This window comes from Pseudophryne corroboree, chromosome 7, assembly GCF_028390025.1.
Source record: "Pseudophryne corroboree isolate aPseCor3 chromosome 7, aPseCor3.hap2, whole genome shotgun sequence".
NCBI lineage: Eukaryota > Metazoa > Chordata > Amphibia > Anura > Myobatrachidae > Pseudophryne > Pseudophryne corroboree.
Genome location: NC_086450.1, coordinates 159,382,804 through 159,406,632, shown reverse-complemented (window position 1 = coordinate 159,406,632; position 23,829 = coordinate 159,382,804). Strand labels below are relative to the sequence as shown.

The 23,829-nt window shown below is 45.5% G+C and overlaps 1 protein-coding gene across 7 annotated transcripts in view; it reads left to right on the top strand.

Annotated features, from left to right (window-relative positions):
* GTDC1 (glycosyltransferase like domain containing 1) overlaps positions 1 to 23,829 on the top strand; it is a 654,615-nt gene that overhangs the window by 332,979 nt on the left and 297,807 nt on the right. For all 7 annotated transcript variants that reach the window (XM_063933739.1, XM_063933742.1, XM_063933736.1 and 4 more), the window contains one exon: positions 200 to 499. In XM_063933739.1, the coding sequence (XP_063789809.1) occupies positions 200 to 499 (300 nt within the window). The remainder of the gene's footprint in view (positions 1 to 199; positions 500 to 23,829) is intronic.

Here is a 23,829-nt window from a genome sequence, read left to right as displayed (position 1 = left end):
CTCCGTACCAATGACTACAGGCTGATAGGTATATTGCACCAGGACAATCATTAATCAGGTTCATTTCAGGATACTGCACTCCCTAATAAATAACACATACAATTATTCTTATTTTATGCGCAAGTGGTGTGCGCCATCCCCTATTAATGGTGCATTTTATAGAAATGAGGAAACCTTAACGTCTCTCTTATTGTTGCAGGTTTCTCCCTGAACACAAGAGAGTTTTACTTAAAATTCTCCCCCATAAATCTCTGGAGAGTTTGGATCACTCAAGAGAATCTGAGGTCATGTCACGAAATGACGCCGCGGAAGATGCGTCTGGTCATTCTGAGCATCAGATAGGAGAAAATGTGATGCAACAATCTGAGAAATTAATTGATATTAAAACTTCACTAACAGAGAATTATTCTGGAGCTGATCATGTGATGTCAAACCCGTCCTCTTCTACTTTAAGATGTGATTCCCAGAGGCCTTTGCATATTGTCTGGCCTCACAGATGGTAAGAATTTTTATTTTTTTATTTTATTATAATGTGTGTGGACATATGTAGATGAATATGTTTGGAGATTTATTTATATGTTTAACTGTATGGAGTTACCAAACCAACAATCTGTTTTGTATTATTTTTATCACGGCTGCACCCAGCAAATTAGTGGTCTTTACTTGGGATTTTGCCTCCGCAGAAAGTAATCATTATTTTCATGTTATGTTTTTGTACTGTAGACAATACACCTATTTGTTTCATACTAGAAGAATTGTGACATACCACGTAATCGCTGCAGACACACACTTCTAAACTTCCGCTTGCCTCGGAAAATAAATTAGGATTTAAAGAGGTAAAATGTCTAGATAATCTTGCGGTATTGGGCACGAACATTTTAATCTAGTTTTTATTCCTCGCAGTTTGTTTAATCTGCATGTGGCCTGATTAGACTTCAATTCATCCACAGATTATGGGCTGTTTATTGCAGGGCTGCTGGGATGATCACTAGGTCACATTTACTGAGAGCAAATGTTTGCAGGTGAAGTAATAAGTATACCACACCGGCAGGGCAAATCGCCTTTACAAAGGATTTGACTTCCAGCACATAAATTCCAGAAGCTCTCGCAGATCATCGGCAGCATCTGCTCCCTAAAGGGATTTTCATCTCCCTTTCTAAATGTTCGAACATACAATTTAGGGATTGGAAGTTGAATCAGTCTTTGGATTTGTTTAATCAACTTCACACGTCCAGTTACACATATTTTTTTATTTGTAATCATATTTTACAGCTAACTCTAAACTGCCCTCGTGTGTTCTCGCAGAAATTCATAGACTCTGCAAAAATCTTTTCAAAATATCTTTTCATTTGACATTTTTGTTTTCCACACACTTTGGTCACTGATCTACAATAATTTTTATACCATCTACCGTTTCTTTCTTATGCTGGGTACACATTAAACAATGTGTACCCAGCGCGATATCGTCAGCGGTGGGGGGCCGGCATCAGCAAGTGCATACACACTCGTGAGTGATGGAGGGGGAAGGGGGTGGTTAGCAAATGTAGCATGGCCTTCGCTGGCTATGTCACCTGTTGGACCTGCGCAGATGCATACACACTAGACGATATCGTGAACAATGTATCTGAATGGGGCTCATCGACCACCGGCTTTAAAAAGAACTTACTACTTACACACAATGAAAGCAGAGGTTTTGTGGATGGAACAAATGTTAATGGCATGCGCCCCATTAGTTTGTTTGGGATCTGCAACTTTGTGCCTCGTGTCTTAGGGATGTCACTGGTGAATTTGTAGACTAATATATACATGCACAAGGCCCTCTCCAACTCCACTGCCCCTGCATCTCCAACCTTATCTCCATACACACTCCTTCCTTCGCTCTCCGCTCATCAAGTGATCACTGCCCTTCTTCCCCTCTGGCTATCACATCTCACTCCAGAATCCAAGATTTCTCCTATGCTGCTCCCTACCATTGGAACAATCTTTCTTGTTTCATCAGACTATCCCCCAGCCTGCAGTGCTTCAATCGGGCGCTGAAAACCCACCTGTTCATAAAAGTATATCCGTCTACCACTTAGCCATGTCACCACGTAGTCTACCTGACTAGCACCCTCCAACTCTCCCTCTCCTGCTTCCTACCCTTAGCTCCCCTTACAGTTGATAAATCCTTCTGTCTTCCATTTGTTTCTCCCCTTCCTTTTAGACTGTAAGCTCCATGAGCAGGACCCTTCTGCCTCCTGCTGTCATTGCCTACTTCTCTTACACACCAGCTACACTAGGTAACTACTTCTCTTGGACACCAGCTACACTAGGTAACTACTTATCTTGGACACCAGCTACACTCTACACCTCCTCCTTAGGCTCTGCCCCTGGACTCTACTATTTTGCTGTTTTTAGTCCCATCAGACAACCTAGACACGTTACTTACCCATGTTATTAGGTACTGGTTTTATCTTATGCTATGGAGTATATTCAATTCATGTCGGATCTTTTCTGACTAAAAGGATCCGACGTGTGAGTATTCAATGCGACATGCCAACATATCCGGCATGCCAACCCGAATTTTTTTAAAGTCGGATTGACATTGTCGAAAACAGGGCTAAAACCTGTCGGGTTTATCAGCGTTTCCGCCAATACACGTGAACCCGCCGATCCGCGTGCTTTCCGACAAGTCGGAAAAAATGTGCTGGCGTTGAATAAGTCGGAACCCTTTCCGACCTGAAACAGTCGGAAACTGCCGGCAGTTTCCAACAGGAATTGAATATACACCTTTATCTTTCCATTGCACCACTTGCCTCAGTAGCTGTGTTGAGAGCTGTAGTGCTATTTGTTACTTGTCTTCTGTGTTGTGTTGTGTTGTGTTGTGTTGTGTTGTGTTGTATTGTACTGTACTGTTTTACCCTGCATTTACTGCTTAGCCTTCTGTACTATGGACCATTTGCAGCTCTATATAAATAAAGTTTATTATTATTAATAATAATAATAATAATAATAATATTGTAAGCCCACAGCATGGCTGCTTCCTATCCCTACATTAAATGAGCTAGCATTATGAAATAGGAATGCCACTATACTCAATATGCGTCACTCTCCCTTCTATACCTTAGTCTTTCCTGCTTCCTGCCAGTTGCCTATCTGAGTTACTCCCTGCCAGCACACTGGACCTTCTCTCACTCTTATTGCAGCCGCAGTGGGAGGTAAACCTCCAAGACGTGCATTACTATAAACCATTGGTGCTCTCTCTTTTAGCAATAAACAAATCCATGTGCTGTATTGTTAATACAAAATAACTCGACTAGTGACCGTATGAGTTGTGCATGTGCTTTCAAAATTCTGAGACTTTCCTGAGAACACAGCTAAGGGAATGCAATCATATGGCATGTCCTCCATATTTAATTAGGCTATCATCATATCGTAACTTCAAAACTGGTTAACAGACAACTCTTCTGCTGGCAATTATTGGGCAATCACTGACTGTATGGTTGAACCATGGCTCAATATTGGCTAGACTGGGACAGAATCTACCTATTTTATTTCTAATTTTCCAAGGAGCTGAGAATTTAAATCATACCTATTTCTCTGACGTCCTAAGTGGATGCTGGGGACTCCGTCAGGACCATGGGGGAATAGCGGCTCCGCAGGAGACAGGGCACAAAAGTAAAAGCTTTAGGATCAGGTGGTGTGCACTGGCTCCTCCCCCTATGACCCTCCTCCAAGCCTCAGTTAGGTTTTTGTGCCCGGCCGAGAAGGGTGCAATCTAGGTGGCTCTCCTAAAGAGCTGCTTAGAGTAAAAGTTTTGTTAGGTTTTTTATTTTCAGTGAGTCCTGCTGGCAACAGGCTCACTGCAACGAGGGACTTAGGGGAGAAGAAGTGAACTCACCTGCGTGCAGGATGGATTGGCTTCTTAGGCTACTGGACACCATTAGCTCCAGAGGGACGATCACAGGTACAGCCTGGATGGGTCACTGGAGCCGCGCCGCCGACCCCCTTGCAGATGCTGAAGACAGAAGAGGTCCAGAAATCGGCGGCTGAAGACTTCCCAGTCTTCTTAAGGTAGCGCACAGCACGGCAGCTGTGCGCCATTGCTCTCAGCACACTTCACACCAACGGTCACTGAGGGTGCAGGGCGCTGGGGGGGGCGCCCTGGGCAGCAATGAAAGTACCTATGCTGGCTAAAAACACATCACATATAGCCTCTGGGGCTATATGGATGTATTTAACCCCTGCCAGGTTGTCAGAAAAACGGGAGAAGAAGCCCGCCGAAAAGGGGGCGGGGCCTATTCTCCTCAGCACACAGCGCCATTTTCCTACACAACTCCGCTGCTAGGAAGGCTCCCAGGCTCTCCCCTGCACTGCACTACAGAAACAGGGTTAAAACAGAGAGGGGGGGCATTTTGTGTGGCGATATTATAATATATTAAGATGCTATAAGGGAAAACACTTATATAAGGTTGTCCCTGTATAATTATAGCGTTTTGGTGTGTGCTGGCAAACTCTCCCTCTGTCTCCCCAAAGGGCTAGTGGGGTCCTGTCCTCTATCAGAGCATTCCCTGTGTGTGTGCTGTGTGTCGGTACGTGTGTGTCGACATGTATGAGGACGATGTTGGTGAGGAGGCGGAGCAATTGCCTGTAATGGTGATGTCACTCTCTAGGAATGGATGGCTTATTTAGGGAATTACGTGATAATGTCAACACGCTGCAAGGTCGGTTGACGACATGAGATGGCCGGCAAACCAATTAGTACCTGTCCAGGCGTCTCAAACACCGTCAGGGGCTTTAAAACGCCCATTTACCTCAGTCGGTCGACACAGACACGGACACTGACTCCAGTGTCGACGGTGAAGAAACAAACGTATTTTCCATTAGGGCCACACGTTACATGTTAAGGGCAATGAAGGAGGTGTTACATATTTCTGATACTACAAGTACCACAAAAAAGGGTATTATGTGGGGTGTGAAAAAACTACCTGTAGTTTTTCCTGAATCAGATAAATTAAATGAAGTGTGTGATGATGCGTGGGTTTCCCCCGATAGAAAATTATTGGCGTTATACCCTTTCCCGCCAGAAGTTAGGGCGCGTTGGGAAACACCCCTTAGGGTGGATAAGGCGCTCACACGCTTATCAAAACAAGTGGCGTTACCGTCTCCAGATATGGCCGCCCTCAAGGAGCCAGCTGATAGGAGGCTGGAAAATATCCTAAAAAGTATATACACACATACTGGTGTTATACTGCGACCAGCGATCGCCTCAGCCTGGATGTGCAGCGCTGGGGTGGCTTGGTCGGATTCCCTGACTGAAAATATTGATACCCTTGACAGGGACAGTATTTTATTGACTATAGAGCATTTAAAGGATGCATTTCTATATATGCGAGATGCACAGAGGGATATTTGCACTCTGGCATCAAGAGTAAGTGCGATGTCCATATCTGCCAGAAGATGTTTATGGACACGACAGTGGTCAGGTGATGCAGATTCCAAACGGCACATGGAAGTATTGCCGTATAAAGGGGAGGAGTTATTTGGGGTCGGTCCATCGGACCTGGTGGCCACGGCAACAGCTGGAAAATCCACCTTTTTTACCCCAAGTCACATCTCAGCAGAAAAAGACACCGTCTTTTCAGCCTCAGTCCTTTCGTCCCCATAAGGGCAAGCGGGCAAAACACCGCTTCTGCCAAGTCCTCAGCATGACGCTGGGGCCGTACAAGCGGACTCAGGTGCGGTGGGGGGTCGTCTCAAGAGTTTCAGCGCGCAGTGGGCTCACTCGCAAGTGGACCCCTGGATCCTACAAGTAGTATCCCAGGGGTACAGATTGGAAATTCGAGACGTCTCCCCCTCGCAGGTTCCTGAAGTCTGCTTTACCAACGTCTCCCTCCGACAGGGAGGCAGTATTGGAAACAATTCACAAGCTGTATTCCCAGCAGGTGATAATCAAAGTACCCCTCCTACAACAAGGAAAGGGGTATTATTCCACACTATATTGTGGTACTGAAGCCAGACGGCTCGGTGAGACCTATTCTAAATCTGAAATCTTTGAACACTTACATACAAAGGTTCAAATCAAGATGGAGTCACTCAGAGCAGTGATAGCGAACCAGGAAGAAGGGGACTATATGGTGTCCCTGGACATCAAGGATGCTTACCTCCATGTCCCAATTTGCCCTTCTCACCAAGGGTACCTCAGGTTCGTGGTACAGAACTGTCACTATCAGTTTCAGACGCTGCCGTTTGGATTGTCCACGGCACCCCGGGTCTTTACCAAGGTAATGGCCGAAATGATGATTCTTCTTCAAAGAAAAGGCGTCTTAATTATCCCTTACTTGGACGATCTCCTGATAAGGGCAAGGTCCAGAGAACAGTTGGAGGTCGGAGTAGCACTATCTCAAGTAGTTCTACGACAGCACGGGTGGATTCTAAATATTCCAAAATCGCAGCTGTTTCCGACGACACGTCTGCTGTTCCTAGGGATGATTCTGGACACAGTCCAGAAAAAGGTGTTTCTCCCGGAGGAGAAAGCCAGGGAGTTATCCGAGCTAGTCCGAAAACTCCTAAAACCAGGCCAAGTGTCAGTGCATCAATGCACAAGAGTCCTGGGAAAAATGGTGGCTTCTTACGAAGCGATTCCATTCGGCAGATTTCACGCAAGAATTTTTCAGTGGGATCTGCTGGACGAATGGTCCGGATCGCATCTTCAGATGCATCAGCGGATAATCCTGTCTCCAAGGACAAGGGTGTCTCTTCTGTGGTGGCTGCAGAGTGCTCATCTACTAGAGGGCAGCACATTCGGCATTCAGGACTGGGTTCTGGTGACCACGGATGCCAGCCTGAGAGGCTGGGGAGCAGTCACACAGGGAAGAAATTTCCAAGGAGTGTGGTCAAGTCTGGAGACTTCTCTCCACATAAATATACTGGAGCTAAGGGCAATTTACAATGCTCTGAGCCTAGGAAGACCTCTGCTTCAAAGTCAACCGGTGCTGATCCAGTCGGACAACATCACGGCAGTCGCCCACGTAAACAGACAGGGCGGCACAAGAAGCAGGAGGGCAATGGCAGCAAGGATTCTTCGCTGGGCGAAAAATCATGTGATAACACTGTCAGCGGTGTTCATTCCGGGAGTGGACAACTGGGAAGCAGACTTCCTCAGCAGGAACGACCTCCACCCGGGAGAGTGGGGACTTCATCTGGAAGTCTTCCACATGATTGTGAACCGTTGGGAAAGACCAAAGGTGGACATGATGGCGTCCCGTCTGAACAAAAAACTGGACAGGTATTGCGCCAGGTCAAGAGACCCTCAGGCAATAGCTGGGACGCTCTGGTAACACCGTGGGCGTACCAGTCGGTGTATGTGTTCCCTCCTCTGCCTCTCATACCCAAGGTACTGAGAATTATAAGACGGAGAGGAGTAAGAACTATACTCGTGGCTCCGGATTGGCCAAGATGGTACCCGGAACTTCAAGAGATACTAAGAAGGGACTTGCTTCAGCAAGGATCATGTCTGTTCCAAGACTTACCGCCGCTGCGTTTGACGGCATGGCGGTTGAACGCCGGATCCTAAGGGAAAAAGGCATTCCGGAAGAGGTCATCCCTACCCTGGTCAGAGCCAGGAAGGAGGTGACCGCACAACATTATCACCGCATTTGGCGAAAATATGTTGCATGGTGTGAGGCCAGGAAGGCCCCCACGGAGGAATTTCAACTTGGTCGATTCCTGCATTTCCTACAAACAGGAGTGTCTATGGGCCTCAAATTGGGGTCCATTAAGGTTCAAATTTCGGCCCTGTCGATTTTCTTCCAGAAAGAATTGGCTTCAGTTCCTGAAGTCCAGAAGTTTGTCTAGGGAGTACTGCATATACAACCGCCTTTTGTGCCTCCAGTGGCACTGTGGGATCTCAACGTAGTTCTGGGATTCCTCAAATCACATTGGTTTAAACCGCTCAAATCTGTGGATTTGAAATATCTCACATGGAAAGTGACCATGCTGTTGGCCCTGGCCTCGGCCAGGCGAGTGTCAGAATTGGCGGCTTTGTCTCACAAAAGCCCATATCTAATTGTCCATTCGGACAGGGCAGAGCTGCGGACTCGTCCCCAGTTTCTCCCTAAGGTGGTGTCAGCGTTTCACCTGAACCAGCTTATTGTGGTACCTGCGGCTACTAGGGACTTGGAGGACTTGCTAGATGTTGTCAGGGCCCTGAAAATATAGGTTTCCAGGACGGCTGGAGTCAGGAAAACTGACTTGCTGTTATCCTGTATGCACCCAACAAACTGGGTGCTCTTGCTTCTAAGCAGACGATTGCTGGTTGGATGTGTAGTACAATTCAGCTTGCACATTCTGTGGCAGGCCTGCCACAGCCAAAATATGTAAATGCCCATTCCACAAGGAAGGTGGGCTCATCTTGGGCGGCTGCCCGAGGGGTCTCGGCTTTACAACTTTGCCGAGCTGCTACTTGGTCAGGGGCAAACACGTTTGAAAAATTCTACAAATTTGATACCCTGGCTGAGGAGGACCTGGAGTTCTCTCATTCGGTGCTGCAGAGTCATCCGCACTCTCCCGCCCGTTTGGGAGCTTTGGTATAATCCCCATGGTCCTGACGGAGTCCCCAGCATCCACTTAGGACGTCAGAGAAAATAAGAATTTACTTACCGATAATTCTATTTCTCGTAGTCCGTAGTGGATGCTGGGCGCCCATCCCAAGTGCGGATTGTCTGCAATACTTGTACATAGTTATTGTTACAAAAATCGGGTTATTATTGTTGTGAGCCATCTTTTCAGAGGCTCCGCTGTTATCATGCTGTTAACTGGGTTCAGATCACAGGTTGTACAGTGTGATTGGTGTGGCTGGTATGAGTCTTACCCGGGATTCAAAATCCTTCCTTATTGTGTACGCTCGTCCGGGCACAGTATCCTAACTGAGGCTTGGAGGAGGGTCATAGGGGGAGGAGCCAGTGCACACCACCTGATCCTAAAGCTTTTACTTTTGTGCCCTGTCTCCTGCGGAGCCGCTATTCCCCCATGGTCCTGACGGAGTCCCCAGCATCCACTACGGACTACGAGAAATAGAATTATCGGTAAGTAAATTCTTATTTTTTATATTCTCCGGAAAGGAGACACTGCAGGACATTTCAGGGGGTGGGCAGGGATCAGTACGTAATCCCGCTGGACGGGATCCCGGCGGTCGAAATACCGACGCCGGAATCCTGACCACACAATCCCGACAGGGGTGGCGAGCAAAACGCAGCCCCTTGCGGGCTCGCTTCGCTCGCCACGCTGCGGGCACGGTGCCTCGCTACGCTCGCCACACTATTATTTTCTCCCTCTATGGGTGTCGTGGACACCCACGGAGGGAGAATATGTCGGGATTGTGGCGGTCGGGATTCCGGCGTCGGTATCCCGTCCAGCGGGATGTTGACCGCATCCCGGTGGGCTGTCTCATCACTAAGCCCTCGAATTTGCCTCATTTTGCCCTGCCCCCCTATACAGACCCATGAATTCCAGGTATAATGACCTCATCCTGCACGCATCACTAGGAAGAGAGCGGGATGTGGGAGATTTGGCTGCTCTTTTGTGGTGTGGGGGACTGCCTGAAAAATCGGTAGTTTCCCGCAATTTATGAACTAGTAGGCAAGTATGATTTCAATGTGGGAAGGGTCTTCTGTCATTCCACTAGATGAAGGAAGGATTACCTGTAATAAATACAGTTTGTTTCCCGTGACCTTAGTGCATATTGACTCTGTGCGTGTGTGTGTGTATATAAATCTTATTTAAGAAAATTAACTAAATGTCTCTAATTAATAACCTTTTGTTTGTTTGTGTGTACGCAATGAATACACATACAGTATTCACATGTACACTTTTTTTTTTTTTAGTTATTTTCGGTCTTCAGTCGCTTTCTGAGAGGAGAGCAACATTGTGTTATTGCACATTATTTTCTAGGTGAAATTATTTTTAATTTGGAGTAGAGGAGGGGGCGGTGGGAAGCTGCTTCGGCACAAGCAAGTGCCAAAATGTAAAAGCAACACATTCATCCTCCTGGATAATACAGTAGAACGGTGCAACCTAGACGATGGCAGCCGCACAACCGGCATTAGGGCTAATTTTGAAAATCTAGCGTGCAGTCAATTTTACCGATGCCTGGGGACATACAAGGTAGAAGCTGACAAGAGAACTCATTTTGTTTGGGTTATTTAGTGGTATGCATCATTCCGTGGGCTCCTCCGTGACACCCGCGATATAAAGCAGAATATTATCACACACTAAAAATTTATGTTGACATTAGATATTTGTTCAATATGTCAGCAGTATTACTTTCATAATCAAAAGAGTAAGGGAAGAGGAATGCACAATGCACTGCTTGCTTGCAGAGATCTATCTTTTTAATAACATTCTATAAGGTTAATATAGTTTACCTTTGAGAGCGTACAATGAAAACGAGCAGGGTTAGCAGGAAAAATGACAGAACTCATCCACCCGAGCGGTTTGTTTGCCATTACCTAAGTGAACCATGTCAGTTCTGTGGCCCGCATCTGATAGCTATTTGTTGTACAGAGAGCAGAGCATTAAAAAAAAAATATCAAACTCTTAATACTATTGTGCGCCCATAACCATCTGTCACTGCTAGCCTGGAGATGAGGGAAGATTACTAGGAATAAACACGAGGCTGCAGAGCATTGGTAAAGCCTTCAGGCAAAAAACTCTTGTGGGACATCAAAGACATTCTAATTCCAAGGCAGTCAAGGATTACAGTGTGTAACCTGTGCTGACAACAGATAAATGAGTGGCAATATTGTGCCAGAGCGGCTGGCTCCTGCATCGAGTACGGGTGATGATGATGGCGATGATGATGATATCTCAGAGAATGGACTCTGCTGGGATAATTTTATGATAAAACACTTTTTTTCAAATGCCACTGGGTCTTGCAAGACATTTACTAGCTACAGGGGTAGCAATCAGTTTCTTTAAAATTCACTGTTCTAAGCCCATTAGAATCCTAACACAGCAAGGCTCTGCAATGTGCATCCGGAGTCTATGCAAATATGAAGGATTGAACTCCTGCCCTTTAATGTTAGGATGCTTTGTCATCTGATTTATGTAAATGGGCTCATAGAAATACAGTTTATTTTTAATTGGTGAATATAAATTAGAAAATAAAGATACCGGTGCGCAGGCATAAAGTATCCTGCGTTCTCTCACAGTGACTTATAGGCCTGATTATAGCGGCAGGAAGGAACGTATCTGTCCGGGGAGGAAACTTGCTTCAAACTTCTAAAACTTTTGTTGTACACAATAAAATAACAAAATAAAATGGAATTTAGAGCAGCCTTACTACTGTACTACTTGCTTCATATAACACAAACATGCCCGGTACACAGTCCGCATCTATCCTGGAAGAAGTGATAAGGCTTCAGTGATTATGACCTTTATTTACCAAGCACGTCCCGGCAGGTTGGAAGTGAAAATTGGCACTCAGTCAGTGTAAAGCATGCCGGGCTTTACGCTGAGGGCTGGATTCAATTAGATGCGGTAATTTACTGCACCGGGAAAAGAGTAGTAGCCTCGGGCTGTAACGTCAGGGGATATTCAATTGCAGACCCTTTTCCTCTTGTGGTAAATTATCTGTTAACGTGCGTTAACCTATAGAATCCCAGATAAGTTTCCCGGCGCTATGGGTTAACGTTAGGTTATTGCGGTACCTGCTATCAGGACATTTAAAGGGGATTTCTGTTCGAGCCTCCCTCAGGCTCAAACAAAAATCACGTTAAGTGCAGCCTGCAGGCTTTAATTGAATAGCCCCGGCAGAGTGATTAGTCCACGATAATTATCCATGGCTAATTGAATCCAGTGTGTGAGTGTTGCTCTAAATTTTAACCTCCAACCCGCTGGGAAGCGGCTGCTTAAATGCAGCTTCATAAATAAATCCCTATGTAGTAAATTAAATAACCATTGCCCTACTTTAGTTAAATTTCTAAAATTAATAATATTTCTCTTACGTCCTAGAGGATGCTGGGGACTCCGTAAGGACCATGGGGTATAGACGGGCTCCGCAGGAGATAGGGTACCTAAAAAGAACTTTGACTATGGGTGTGCACTGGCTCCTCCCTCTATGCCCCTCCTCCAAACCTCAGTTAGATCTTGTGCCCAGAGGAGAATGGGTGCACTGCAGAGAGCTCTCCAGAGTTTTCTGTGGAAAAAGAATTTTGTTAGGTTTTTTATTTTCAGGGAGTCCTGTTGGCAACAGGCTCCCTGCATCGTGGGACCGAGGAGAGAGAAACAGAGCTGGCTTGTAAAGTTGGGCACTGCTTCTAGGCTACTGGACACCATTAGCTCCAGAGGGAGTCGGAACACAGGTCTCACCTGGGGTTCGTCCCGGAGCCGCGCCGCCGTCCTCCTCACAGATGCCGAAGATAGAAGCCGGGTGAGTATTGAGGAAAAGACTTCAGGCGGCAGAAGACATCAGATCTTCATGAGGTAAGCGCGCAGCGGTAAGCTGCGCGCCATTGCTCCCAGTCACACAAGCAGGCACTGAAGGGTGCAGGGTGCAGGGGGGGGGGGGGGCGCCCTGGGCAGCAATAAACCTCAATTTGGCCATAAATACGATGGATTAGGCTGTGGGACAGTAAATCCGCGGACCCCTGCCATTTTATTAGTATATGATGATGGGACCGAAGCCCGCCGTTGGGGTGGGCGGGGCTTGATCCTCAGCACTAACCAGCGCCATTTTCTCCACAGAGGCTGCATGAGAAAACGCTGGCTCCCTGTTCTCTCCCCTGCTGAGCTTCAGAGGTTGGAAAAAGGAGGAGGGGGGCACTTTGGCGATGCAGTGAGTGGAGATTACAATTATAAACATATAACAGCGCTATCTGGTCATATATTCCAGTGTTTTTAAGCGCTGGGTGTGTGCTGGCATACTCTATCTCTCTGTCTCTCCTAAGGGCCTGGTTGGGGTTTTGTCCCCTTATAGGTAACTCCCTGTGTGTGTGGGGTGTCGGTACGTGTGTGTCGACATGTCTGAGGCGGACGGCTTCTCCAAGGAGGAGGTGGAGCAAATGAGTGGTGTGTCCCCGTCTGTTGTGCCGACTCCAGATTGGATGGACATGTGGCATACGTTGCATGCAAGTGTGACATCTTTACATAAAAGGCTTGATAAGGCTGGTTTAGGGGGGACATCAGGCGGTCAATCCTCAGATTGGACCGACTCACAGGGCCCGTCGGGGTCTCAAAAGCGTCCCTTAACACAAGACACTACTACCGACACGAATTCTGATTCCAGTGTAGACTATGACGAAGTAAAATTGCACCCTAGGGTGACTAAAACTATTCAGTGTATGATTGTGGCAATAAGGGATGCGTTGCATATTGTGGATGAACCCTCGGTCCCCGACACAAGGGTACACATGTTTAAGGAAAAGAAACAGATTATTAATTTTCCCACATCTCATGAATTAAATGAGTTCTTTGGAAAAGCTTGGGAGACTCCGGATAAGAGACCGCAGATCCCCAAAAGAATTTTTATGGCATACCCTTTCCCTAAGCAGGACAGGGAGATTTGGGAATTACCCCCCACTGTGGACAAGGCCCTGACGCGCTTGTCCAAGAAAGTGGCGCTACCGTCTCCTGACACAGCGGCCCTTAAGGACCCTGCAGATCGCAGGCAAGAAACTACCTTTTTTTAAAAGATAATCACACTTGTTATCAAGGGAGCGCAAAAAATATATACAAGCTCTTTATTTTAAAAAAATATATATAGACAGAAAAAACCACAATCAATAAAATACAATAGAGTCAACATACAAAGGCACCACTATCCATATCTATATGTAATCAGTATCTATTTCATATTGCCCTTAATGACAACGGAATGTCTATTAAAATGTCCAAAAAATCCTCCTGGATACAGCTGTTATAATTTGATCGTTATTTTCCAATTGTAAGTGATACTTTAAATTCTTTCTTGTAGATGAACAGCAACAGTTGTAACCAGCGCCTCTTATTACCTTTTTCTGCAGTTAAAGTTCATATGTAACTCACGTGAGTATTGAAGGAAAACAGGGGGAGGACGCTGTGATGGTTGTTGAAACACAGCGGTATGCTACGACCCCCGTTAACCGTGGCTGGATCTTATTGGCACTCGCGGTCGGGATATTCCCCCCCGCCGTGGGGTAGAGACCTCCTTTTGCTCGGTCTCAAATTGCTTTTCCCCTTCACCGCTGTCTTTGCATCAGACATCCGCCATAGTGTAGCTTGTTCATAAACGGGCTTGTAACCTCAGCAATCAGAGTGTCCGGTAATCACCTTTCTTACGCGTTTCTCCGCTGTTATCCAAGAGCGGTTTCGTCAGAGGATACATCAGCAGCCTAGCAGGCTCTTTTTAAAATGCACCGGACCAATAGTATTACTAATTAATTGATTGGATACATACATGTACTAATTGGATGCATACATGTAATGACTCACATATAGAACAACTTACTAATTGCAATTGCACATATAAAGGCATTTCATAATATAAAAAAGTAAAAAATAAATAAGCAACATGGTGGTTAAAAATAATAATAAAATAAGCAACAAGGTGGTTCAAAAAATAGAAAATATATAATCTATATACAGATTAACCTCTAGTCTTTCAATCGATATCTTATATCTATAATCACATGTTAATGATTCAGAGACTCAGCACTAAGGATCTCCATTTACTCATATAAAACCTTTTAGGATAACATAAATCCACGTCACTACTAAAGCAGCTCTCATGGCGCAGGGGAATCATCACCTGCACTCTATACAGCGAGTCCCATGTTCGAATCGGACCCGCTCAGCTTAACAACCATATTATTTATTTACTTTTTCCTGAAGAAACCGCCGGTGTTGTGGGCGGAGAAACGCGTAGAGGGTCACTATACAAACTTGTCCACTGCTGGAGACTCTTATGGACCTTCCGCTACTGGTACTGAGCGATTGAGATGCTTTCTCACCACCTCCATTAACCGGACACACCGCAATTACACTCTTCCTGCTGTGCTTGAAAAGCCCCGTTCTGCTGAGGTGTTATGCAGCAACCACGACTCTTTCTGCCGGATAATCTGATATAGCCGCTGTCGGCTGCCGTGAGCCACCTCCGCTAATTGCTACAGACGGGAATCAGCATTCACTACTACGGGTGAGAACGGTCCTGAATGTGAGGGGTGAGATATAGCAAACACAAATAAACCCCATTGCCTACAATTACTAGCAGCAGTTTTTTAACTTGTTGAGACTTTTTTTTCATATGCCTCTTATCAGTACGGATGACACCAGCTTAACATATCACTGTGGACTGTAACATCAATTATAATTGGCGCTTAGGCCGATTACAGCTAATATATCGCCAACTGTGTATGTGATTATTGTATATGCAACTATACTTGCACTGTGTGTTTTCTCTAAATTTATTTTTATTATTCAGGTGGTCTTTCCACCATATTTATTAATAAATGACTTTTTATCTGTAAACAGCGCTCCTTTAATGTTTTGTATAGAACATTAATTAGTATACTCTTGTATTAGGCATCCAGGTGCCCTTTAGGAGCTGCTATTATATTATATTAATTAATTGTCAATCAGGTGTGCTTTTTAAATTCTTAACAACTCTAGCGCCCGATGTACAGGAGTATATATTCCCTATACTTTTTCTTTTTGCAGAAAAAGGTAATAAGAGGCGCTGGTTACAACTGTTGCTGTTCATCCACAAGAAAGAATTTAAAGTATCACTTACAATTGGAAAATAACGATCAAATTATAACAGCTGTATCCAGGAGGATTTGTTGGACATTTTAATAGACATTCCGTTGTCATTAAGGGCAATGTGAAATAGATACTGATTACATATAGATATGGATAGTGGTGCCTTTGTATGTTGACTCTATTGTATTTTATTGATTGTGGTTTTTTCTGTCTATATATATTTTTTTAAAATAAAGAGCTTGTATATATTTTTTGCGCTCCCTTGATAACAAGTGTGATTATCTTTTAAAAATTGGTCCATTATTGGTAGAACAGTACTACCTATGGGAGCAGCATTTTATAATATATGGTGAAAATATTAGATGTATAAAGATTAAATACGCAACAAATTGGTGTAATAGATAAGTTTTGATAGGAGCGCTGGGTTCTATATATATATATTTACATTTGGTTATATATATGTATAGACTTTATAAATTCTTTACAAAGAAACTACCTTAAAGGGTATTTATTCTCATACGGGTGCTGTGCTAAGACCGACGATTGCGTTGGCATGGGTGTGTAGCGCAATTGCAGCTTGGACAGATGAGCTGACAGATCAATTTGATACTATGGATAAGGATACTATATTCCTAACTCTAGCCCATATAAAAGACGCAGTCTTATTTATGAGGGATGCTCAAAGGGACATTGGATTGCTAGCTTCTAGGGCCAATGCCATGTCTATCTCCGCGAGAAGATCCTTATGGACTCGCCAATGGACGGGTGATGCGGATTCCAAAAAACATATGGAAGTACTACCCTATAAGGGTGATGTATTGTTTGGGGATGGGCTGACGGACCTGGTTTCCACAGCTACAGCAGGTAAATCAAATTTTTTACCATATATTCCCCAACAGCAAAAGAAAGCAACACCTTATCAGATGCAGTCCTTTCGGTCGCACAAGTCCAAAAGAGGTCGGGGATCCTCTTTCCTCGCCAGAGGTAAGGACAGAGGCAAGAGAGCACCTGCTTCGGCAGGTGCCCAGGAACAAAAGTCCTCCCCGGCTGCTCCAAAACCCACAGCATGACGCTGGGGCTCCCCTGAGGGAGTCCGCACCGGTGGGGGCACGTCTTCGACTTTTCAGTCAGGCCTGGGTCAGATCGGACCTGAATCCCTGGGTGTTGGAAATAGTTTCACAGGGTTACAAACTGGAATTCGAGGAGGTGCCCCCGCGCCTATTTTTCAAGTCGGCCCTACCAGCTTCCACATCGGAAAGGGATGTAGTGTTAGCTGCAATTCAAACGCTGTGTATACAGCAAGTGATAATCAATTTCCCCTGCACCAGCAGGGAAGAGGTTACTACTCAACCCTATTTGTGGTCCCGAAACCGGACGGTTCGGTCAGACCGATTTTGAATCTGAAATCCCTAAATCTGTACATAAAAAGATTCAAATTCAAAATGGAATCACTCAGAGCGATAATAGCCAACATGGAGGAGGGGGAGTTTATGGTGTCTCTGGACATAAAGGATGCGTACCTTCATGTCCCCATATATGCCCCCCATCAGGAATACCTGAGATTCGCTGTACAGGATTGTCATTACCAATTTCAGACGTTGCCGTTTGGACTTTCCACGGCCCCGAGGATTTTCACCAAGATAATGGCGGAAATGATGGTGGTCCTGCGCAAGCATGGAGTCACAATTATCCCATACTTGGACGATCTCCTGATAAAAGCGAGATCAAGAGAGAAATTACTGAGCAGTGTGGCGCTCTCTCTGAGAGGGCTCCAGCAACACGGTTGGATTCTAAATCTACCGAAGTCACAGTTGATTCCGACAACTCGACTACCGTTCCTAGGTATGATACTGGATACGGAACAAATAAAGGTCTTCCTCCCAATAGAGAAAGCCCAAGACATCCAGAACATGGTCAGGGACCTGCTAAAACCGAAAAGGTTGTCAGTTCACCAATGCACTCGAGTTCTGGGGAAAATGGTGGCGGCCTACGAGGCCATTCCCTTCGGAAGGTTCCATGCAAGGACTTTTCAATGGGACCTTCTGGACAAGTGGTCCGGGTCCCATCTGCATTTACATCGGAAAATAACTCTGTCCCCAGGAACCAGAGTGTCCCTCCTGTGGTGGTTGCAGAGTGCTCACCTGCTGGAGGGTCGCCGGTTCGGGAGTCAGGACTGGATCCTGGTTACCACGGACGCAAGCCTCCGAGGATGGGGAGCGGTCACACAGGGAAAGACTTTTCAGGGTCTTTGGTCAGACCAGGAGTCCTGTCTACACATCAGTGTGTTGGAACTCAGGGCCATTTACAACGGCCTTAGACAAGCGGAGAGTTTTCTTCGAAACCTTCCGGTTCTGATTCAATCAGACAATGTCACAGCAGTGGCTCATGTGAACCGCCAAGGCGGGACAAGAAGCAGAGTCGCAATGGCGGAAGCCACAAGGATCCTTCGCTGGGCGGAAAATCATGTAAGCGCTCTGTCGGCTGTCTTCATTCCGGAAGTGGACAACTGGGAAGCAGACTTCCTCAGCAGACACGATCTCCATCCAGGAGAGTGGGGACTTCATCAAGAAGTCTTTGCAGACGTAACACGTCTTTGGGGAACTCCTCAAATAGACATGATGGCGTCACGCCTCAACAAAAAACTTCGGAGGTATTGCGCCAGGTCTCGGGACCCTCAGGCAATAGCAGTAGACGCACTGGTAACACCGTGGGTGTTCAACTCGGTCTACGTGTTCCCTCCTCTTCCTCTCATCACGAAAGTGTTGAGGATCATAAGACGTAGAAGAGTACAGACGATACTCGTTGTCCCAGACTGGCCTCGAAGGGCTTGGTACTCGGATCTACAAGAGATGCTCACAGGAGACCCCTGGCCTCTTCCCCTGAGGGAAGACCTGTTGCAGCAGGGGCCCTGTATATTTCAAGACTTACCGCGGTTACGTTTGACGGCATGGCGGTTGAACGCCGAATCCTAGCAAAAAAGGGGATTCCGGAAGAGGTCATCCCTACTTTAATAAAGGCTAGGAAGGAGGTGACGATAAAACATTATCACCGTATCAGGCGAAAGTATGTGTCTTGGTGTGAGACCAAGAATGCACCTATGGAAGATTTTCATCTGGGCCGTCTTCTCCACTTCCTACAGACAGGAGTGGATATGGGCCTGAAATTAGGCTCGGTTAAGGTACAGATTTCGGCCCTCTCGATTTTCTTTCAGAAGGAATTGGTTTCTCTTCCAGAAGTCCAGACGTTTGTAAAGGGAGTGCTGCACATCCAGCCCCCTTTTGTGCCTCCAGTGGCACCATGGGACCTGAACGTGGTGTTGCAGTTCCTAAAATCACACTGGTTTGAACCGCTTAACAAGGTTGAATTGAAATTTCTTACCTGGAAGGTGGTAATGTTGTTGGCCTTAGCATCAGCAAGGCGAGTGTCAGAATTGGCGGCTCTATCACACAAGAGCCCGTACTTGATTTTTCATGTGGATCGAGCTGAATTGAGGACACGTCCACAATTTTCGTCGTTCCATATGAATCAACCTATTGTGGTGCCTGTGGCTACTGGTGACCTGGAGGATTCCAGATCCCTGGACGTAGTCAGGGCCTTAAAAATTTATGTAGCCAGGACGGCTAAAATTAGGAAAACAGAGGCTCTGTTTGTCCTGTATGCGGCCAATAAGATTGGCGCTTCTGCTTCAAAGCAGACTATTGCTCGCTGGATCTGTAATACGATTCAGCAGGCTCTCTCTATGGCTGGATTGCCGGTACCAAATTCGGTTAAGGCCCATTCCACTAGGAAGGTGGGCTCTTCTTGGACGGCTGCCCGAGGCGTCTCGGCTTTACAACTTTGCCGAGCGGCGACGTGGTCGGGGTCAAACACTTTTGCTAAATTCTACAAGTTTGATACCCTGGCTGATGAGGACCTAGCGTTTGCTCAGTCGGTGCTGCAGAGTCATCCGCACTCTCCCGCCCGATTGGATGCTTTGGTATAAACCCCATGGTCCTTACGCAGTCCCCAGCATCCTCTAGGACGTAAGAGAAAATAAGATTTTAAACCTACCGGTAAATCTATTTCTCCTAGTCCGTAGAGGATGCTGGGCGCCCGTCCCAGTGCGGAAACTCTGCAAGACTTGTATATAGTTGTTGCTTACATAAGGGTTATGTTACAGTTGACATCGGTCTTGGACCGTTACTGTCGTTTGTTCATACTGGTAACTGGTTATGTATGTTCCAGGTTACATGGTATGATTGGTGTGGGCTGGTATGAATCTTGCCCTTGGATTGCTAAATCCTGCCTTGTATTGTCCATCTCCTCTGGGCACAGTTCTCTAACTGAGGTTTGGAGGAGGGGCATAGAGGGAGGAGCCAGTGCACACCCATAGTCAAAGTTCTTTTTAGGTGCCCTATCTCCTGCGGAGCCCGTCTATACCCCATGGTCCTTACGGAGTCCCCAGCATCCTCTACGGACTAGGAGAAATATATTTACCGGTAGGTTTAAAATCTTATTTTTAACCCATTATCGATATTGTTGCCAAATGGCTACCACTACATCAGGAATTGTTTGCATTGATTATTGACCCACAATGGTGTTTGTAGCCAAATGGCTACTCTTACAGAACACGCAATGCTGTGGAGGTTAAAAAAAAAAAAAAAAAAAATTTCCATGATCTCATTCTGGGAGACGTATTTGTATTTAAAACATGTACAAATATTTTCTTTTAAAGTACAAAGGCAATGTGACCAATATATATAAACAAATATAGAAATAAAATAAAATGTAGGTCACATTTTTTTAAGCACGATATACTGTATATTGATTTCAGGACCTCAGAGTGCACAAAAGTTCTTAAGCAGCTATAGAATGCCATTCATTCTTAAGCTAGTCCTTATTTTTGGAGACAAAATTGTATTGCAAGTTTGGGAAGTTGTAGTCACTTAGGGCAGAGGTTCCCAAATGCAATCCTGAAGGCATTCTAATGGTCTAGGTTTTAAGAATATCCATGCTTGGCCAGAGGTGACTTAATTGATTTAACCATCTGTGCCTAGCCATGTATATCTTTAAAACCTGAACCGTTGGGGTTCCTTGAGGGCCACGTTTGGGAACCACTGACTTAAGCTGGGTACACACTGGAGCAATGTTGGGCTGATTTGCCAATTTGTAATAACAAATTGCCTATATCGCTCAGTGTGTGTGTGGGTGATCGTGTGCTCCCACAGTCGCGAGCGAAGGAAGCTATATTTAATATGCTGCACAAACCTAACGATATATTTAATATGCTGCACAAACCTAACGATATTGCTTGCGATCTTGTTAATGCTTATGAAGGATGGAACACGATCAAGGGCATTTGTTCTGATGTTAGAACCGAGTTTTAAGGGGGGTACTCATGGAGCGATCGCTGCTTAAAATCTAAGCAAGCTGACTAGATTGCTTAGATTTTAAACAGTGATCTCTCTGCATGTACCCCCACAGCGATAGCGTTGCGCTGCCCCGTGCATCTCTATCGCTGGTGCTAGATTGGCCTCAGTCTAGCAGGTCGCCCATTTCACCTGCTGCGTGAAATGAGCGCCCCTCCCCCGTCTCCCCCCGCATGCTCAGCACACATTGCGCTGTGCTGAGCAGGGGGAGAGATATGTGCAGAACGGACCCTTTAGGGTATGAATACACAGAGTATGAATTCAGAGTAAGATCACTTGCACCTAGAGAGGTGGGTTAGATCACTAACATAAGGTAGGTACACACTAGGCGATGTGCTCGGTGAGCGACATCGCCTAGTGTTTCCCCTCCCGGGCCGGGCCACCCGACGGCGGGCATACACACTGCGTGATAACGTGCAGTGGAGCGTGTAGCTTTGGACAATAAGTCCATATTGAGCTGCATGCACCGTCGAGACCGATTAACAACCCGCGGGGCCGCACATCGCTCGTCGTCAGCTGCATACACACTGGGCAATATAGTAAACTATATCACTCAGGAGGGGGAAAATGAGCGATATAGTTTACTATATCGCTAAGTGTGTATGTACCTATAAACATAGTACAGTAAGGGTGTGTTGGCGCAATTGGCAACAGATTAGCAGTCATGTACTGCATGTGGCATTACTAAGTGTTGGCTTTACGCTAATTAATCACAGAATATCTGGGGTTTATTTTCCATTTAGCTTGCTGACCTGTCTTATGATATAAATAAATATTCTCCCCTAAATCAGACTGTGATGCCTTTGGTAAAATATCTTTGTGCAAGGACCGGCTTTTAAATAAAATCTTTGCACTTCCATGTCACTTAACATCTTTAATTACAGAATTAAAGGGGGGTAAACCTCTATATAAATGGTTTATTAGCACACCTTTTGTTATTTTTAGGTATTTTTTTGTCTCCATTATGTATAATTTACATAGTTTCAGTGTTTTCAGAAGTATAAGCGATCCAACTCAATATGATAGCTGAGATATGTTTCAATAGAATAGAATGCAAATTATGGTTGCAAAACTGTTTCTAACCAAGTATTTACCACGGCTGATTGACTTGCCTGAGGCCATCCTATTCGCTTTGATGCCAGCAGTTATCGGGGATTATGTTTTGCGTGCCTCAGACACGCAAAACAAAATCCCCAATAACCAGCCCCGGTTTTTTTCGCAAAATCACATGGATCCAGTAACTGATGCCGGATTCCGTGTGTGTTTGCATGAAAACGGGTCCTTTTTTGTCTGAACAAAAAAGCGATAATGACAATTAGTCTAAAATCGTGATAATAGCCAATTTTTTTCAACCGAAGAATTAGCGCTGGTAATTAGATTACCATCTTAAGGCTGGGTACACGCTTATCAGCTGATACATCGTTCCAATGTGGATCGGAATGATATATCGGCCACCAGTGTCGGACTGGGGCATAAAGGACCCGCCGGGGAAATGCAGTGGTAGGCACCCATGCTTAGGGGTGTGGCCAGTCAGCACAGAGGCTTGGCTAGCTATTAGCGAGTCCATGGCTATTAGCGACTGCATGCCCATAATACACCAGATTAATAACAGCAATGCACTGTAGAAAATACACCACAGTCCTGTGCAGTATAATGTAACATATGCACAACATATAATAAGTGCACAGTCTGGAACCTGATCCCTAGAGGAGGAGGAGGGGGCCCCAGGCAGTGGGACACACCGGTGGTTTCCCCTGTGGGCAAGTCCAACCCTGTCGGCCACATTGCATAGTGTGTTCCCGTGATTGCGGAATCGTTCATCTTTATTGCATGTCAAATGGGCTGACCCGGCAGGCGATAGCATGAGGGCAAAAGTGGTGTGTACCATGCAGTGTGTGCAGCCGGCGCAATACATTGGTCGTGCCGACGCTGGATATACACACTGTATAGTGTGTACCCAGCCTATGGCTTGCATTTCAGGAAAATTTCATTTTCAGCAATATAGTTGTGGTTAAAGAGAATTTTTGATAATTGCATTTTTCACTAATTTTTCAGAATTTTATTAAGTAGCTTTGGTCATTTCCTCGAGATTGTATCAATTATTAGATAAGGTGTTTTTTTAGGTCTATTCATCTCCCTTTGTTTGTACCCATTGTTAGGACGTAAAATTGCTGTACTGATAAATATGTAGCCAATGCACAGAGCTGTGCTGTATCATATTAAAGGGAATTGGAATCTGGGTGATAACATACATGCAGCAAATCACCACTTGCAGTACTTTACCAGAATTCACTGTAATGCATGGGTTAATTGTTTCAGACCAACTGATCTTCCAGAATTGCAATTCTACCTCCAACATTGAGAAGTACTGTAGGAGGGTTAAGGTTATGCAGAGAAAATAGTGTATTCCCGCCCATATGCCAGCTATAGACCTCTATGGCATAGGCACAGGGTTTACACCAAGTTTTCGTCATCCTCATGTATTTGTATCTGCTCACTAGCCAGGGGTGGATCAAGGCAATTTCAAAATTAATCCTGACTGCTCCCCTCCCTTATTATTTCTCCACCCCCTTGCAGTTCTAACTCTTCATATCACTAGCAGTCCCCTTCTCATTACCCATGGCAGGCCTCAGACCATCCCCCAAGCTGCTGGCCGGACTCTGGTGGCTGCAGGAGAGATGCCTGTAACTAAGAGACACTTGATGCG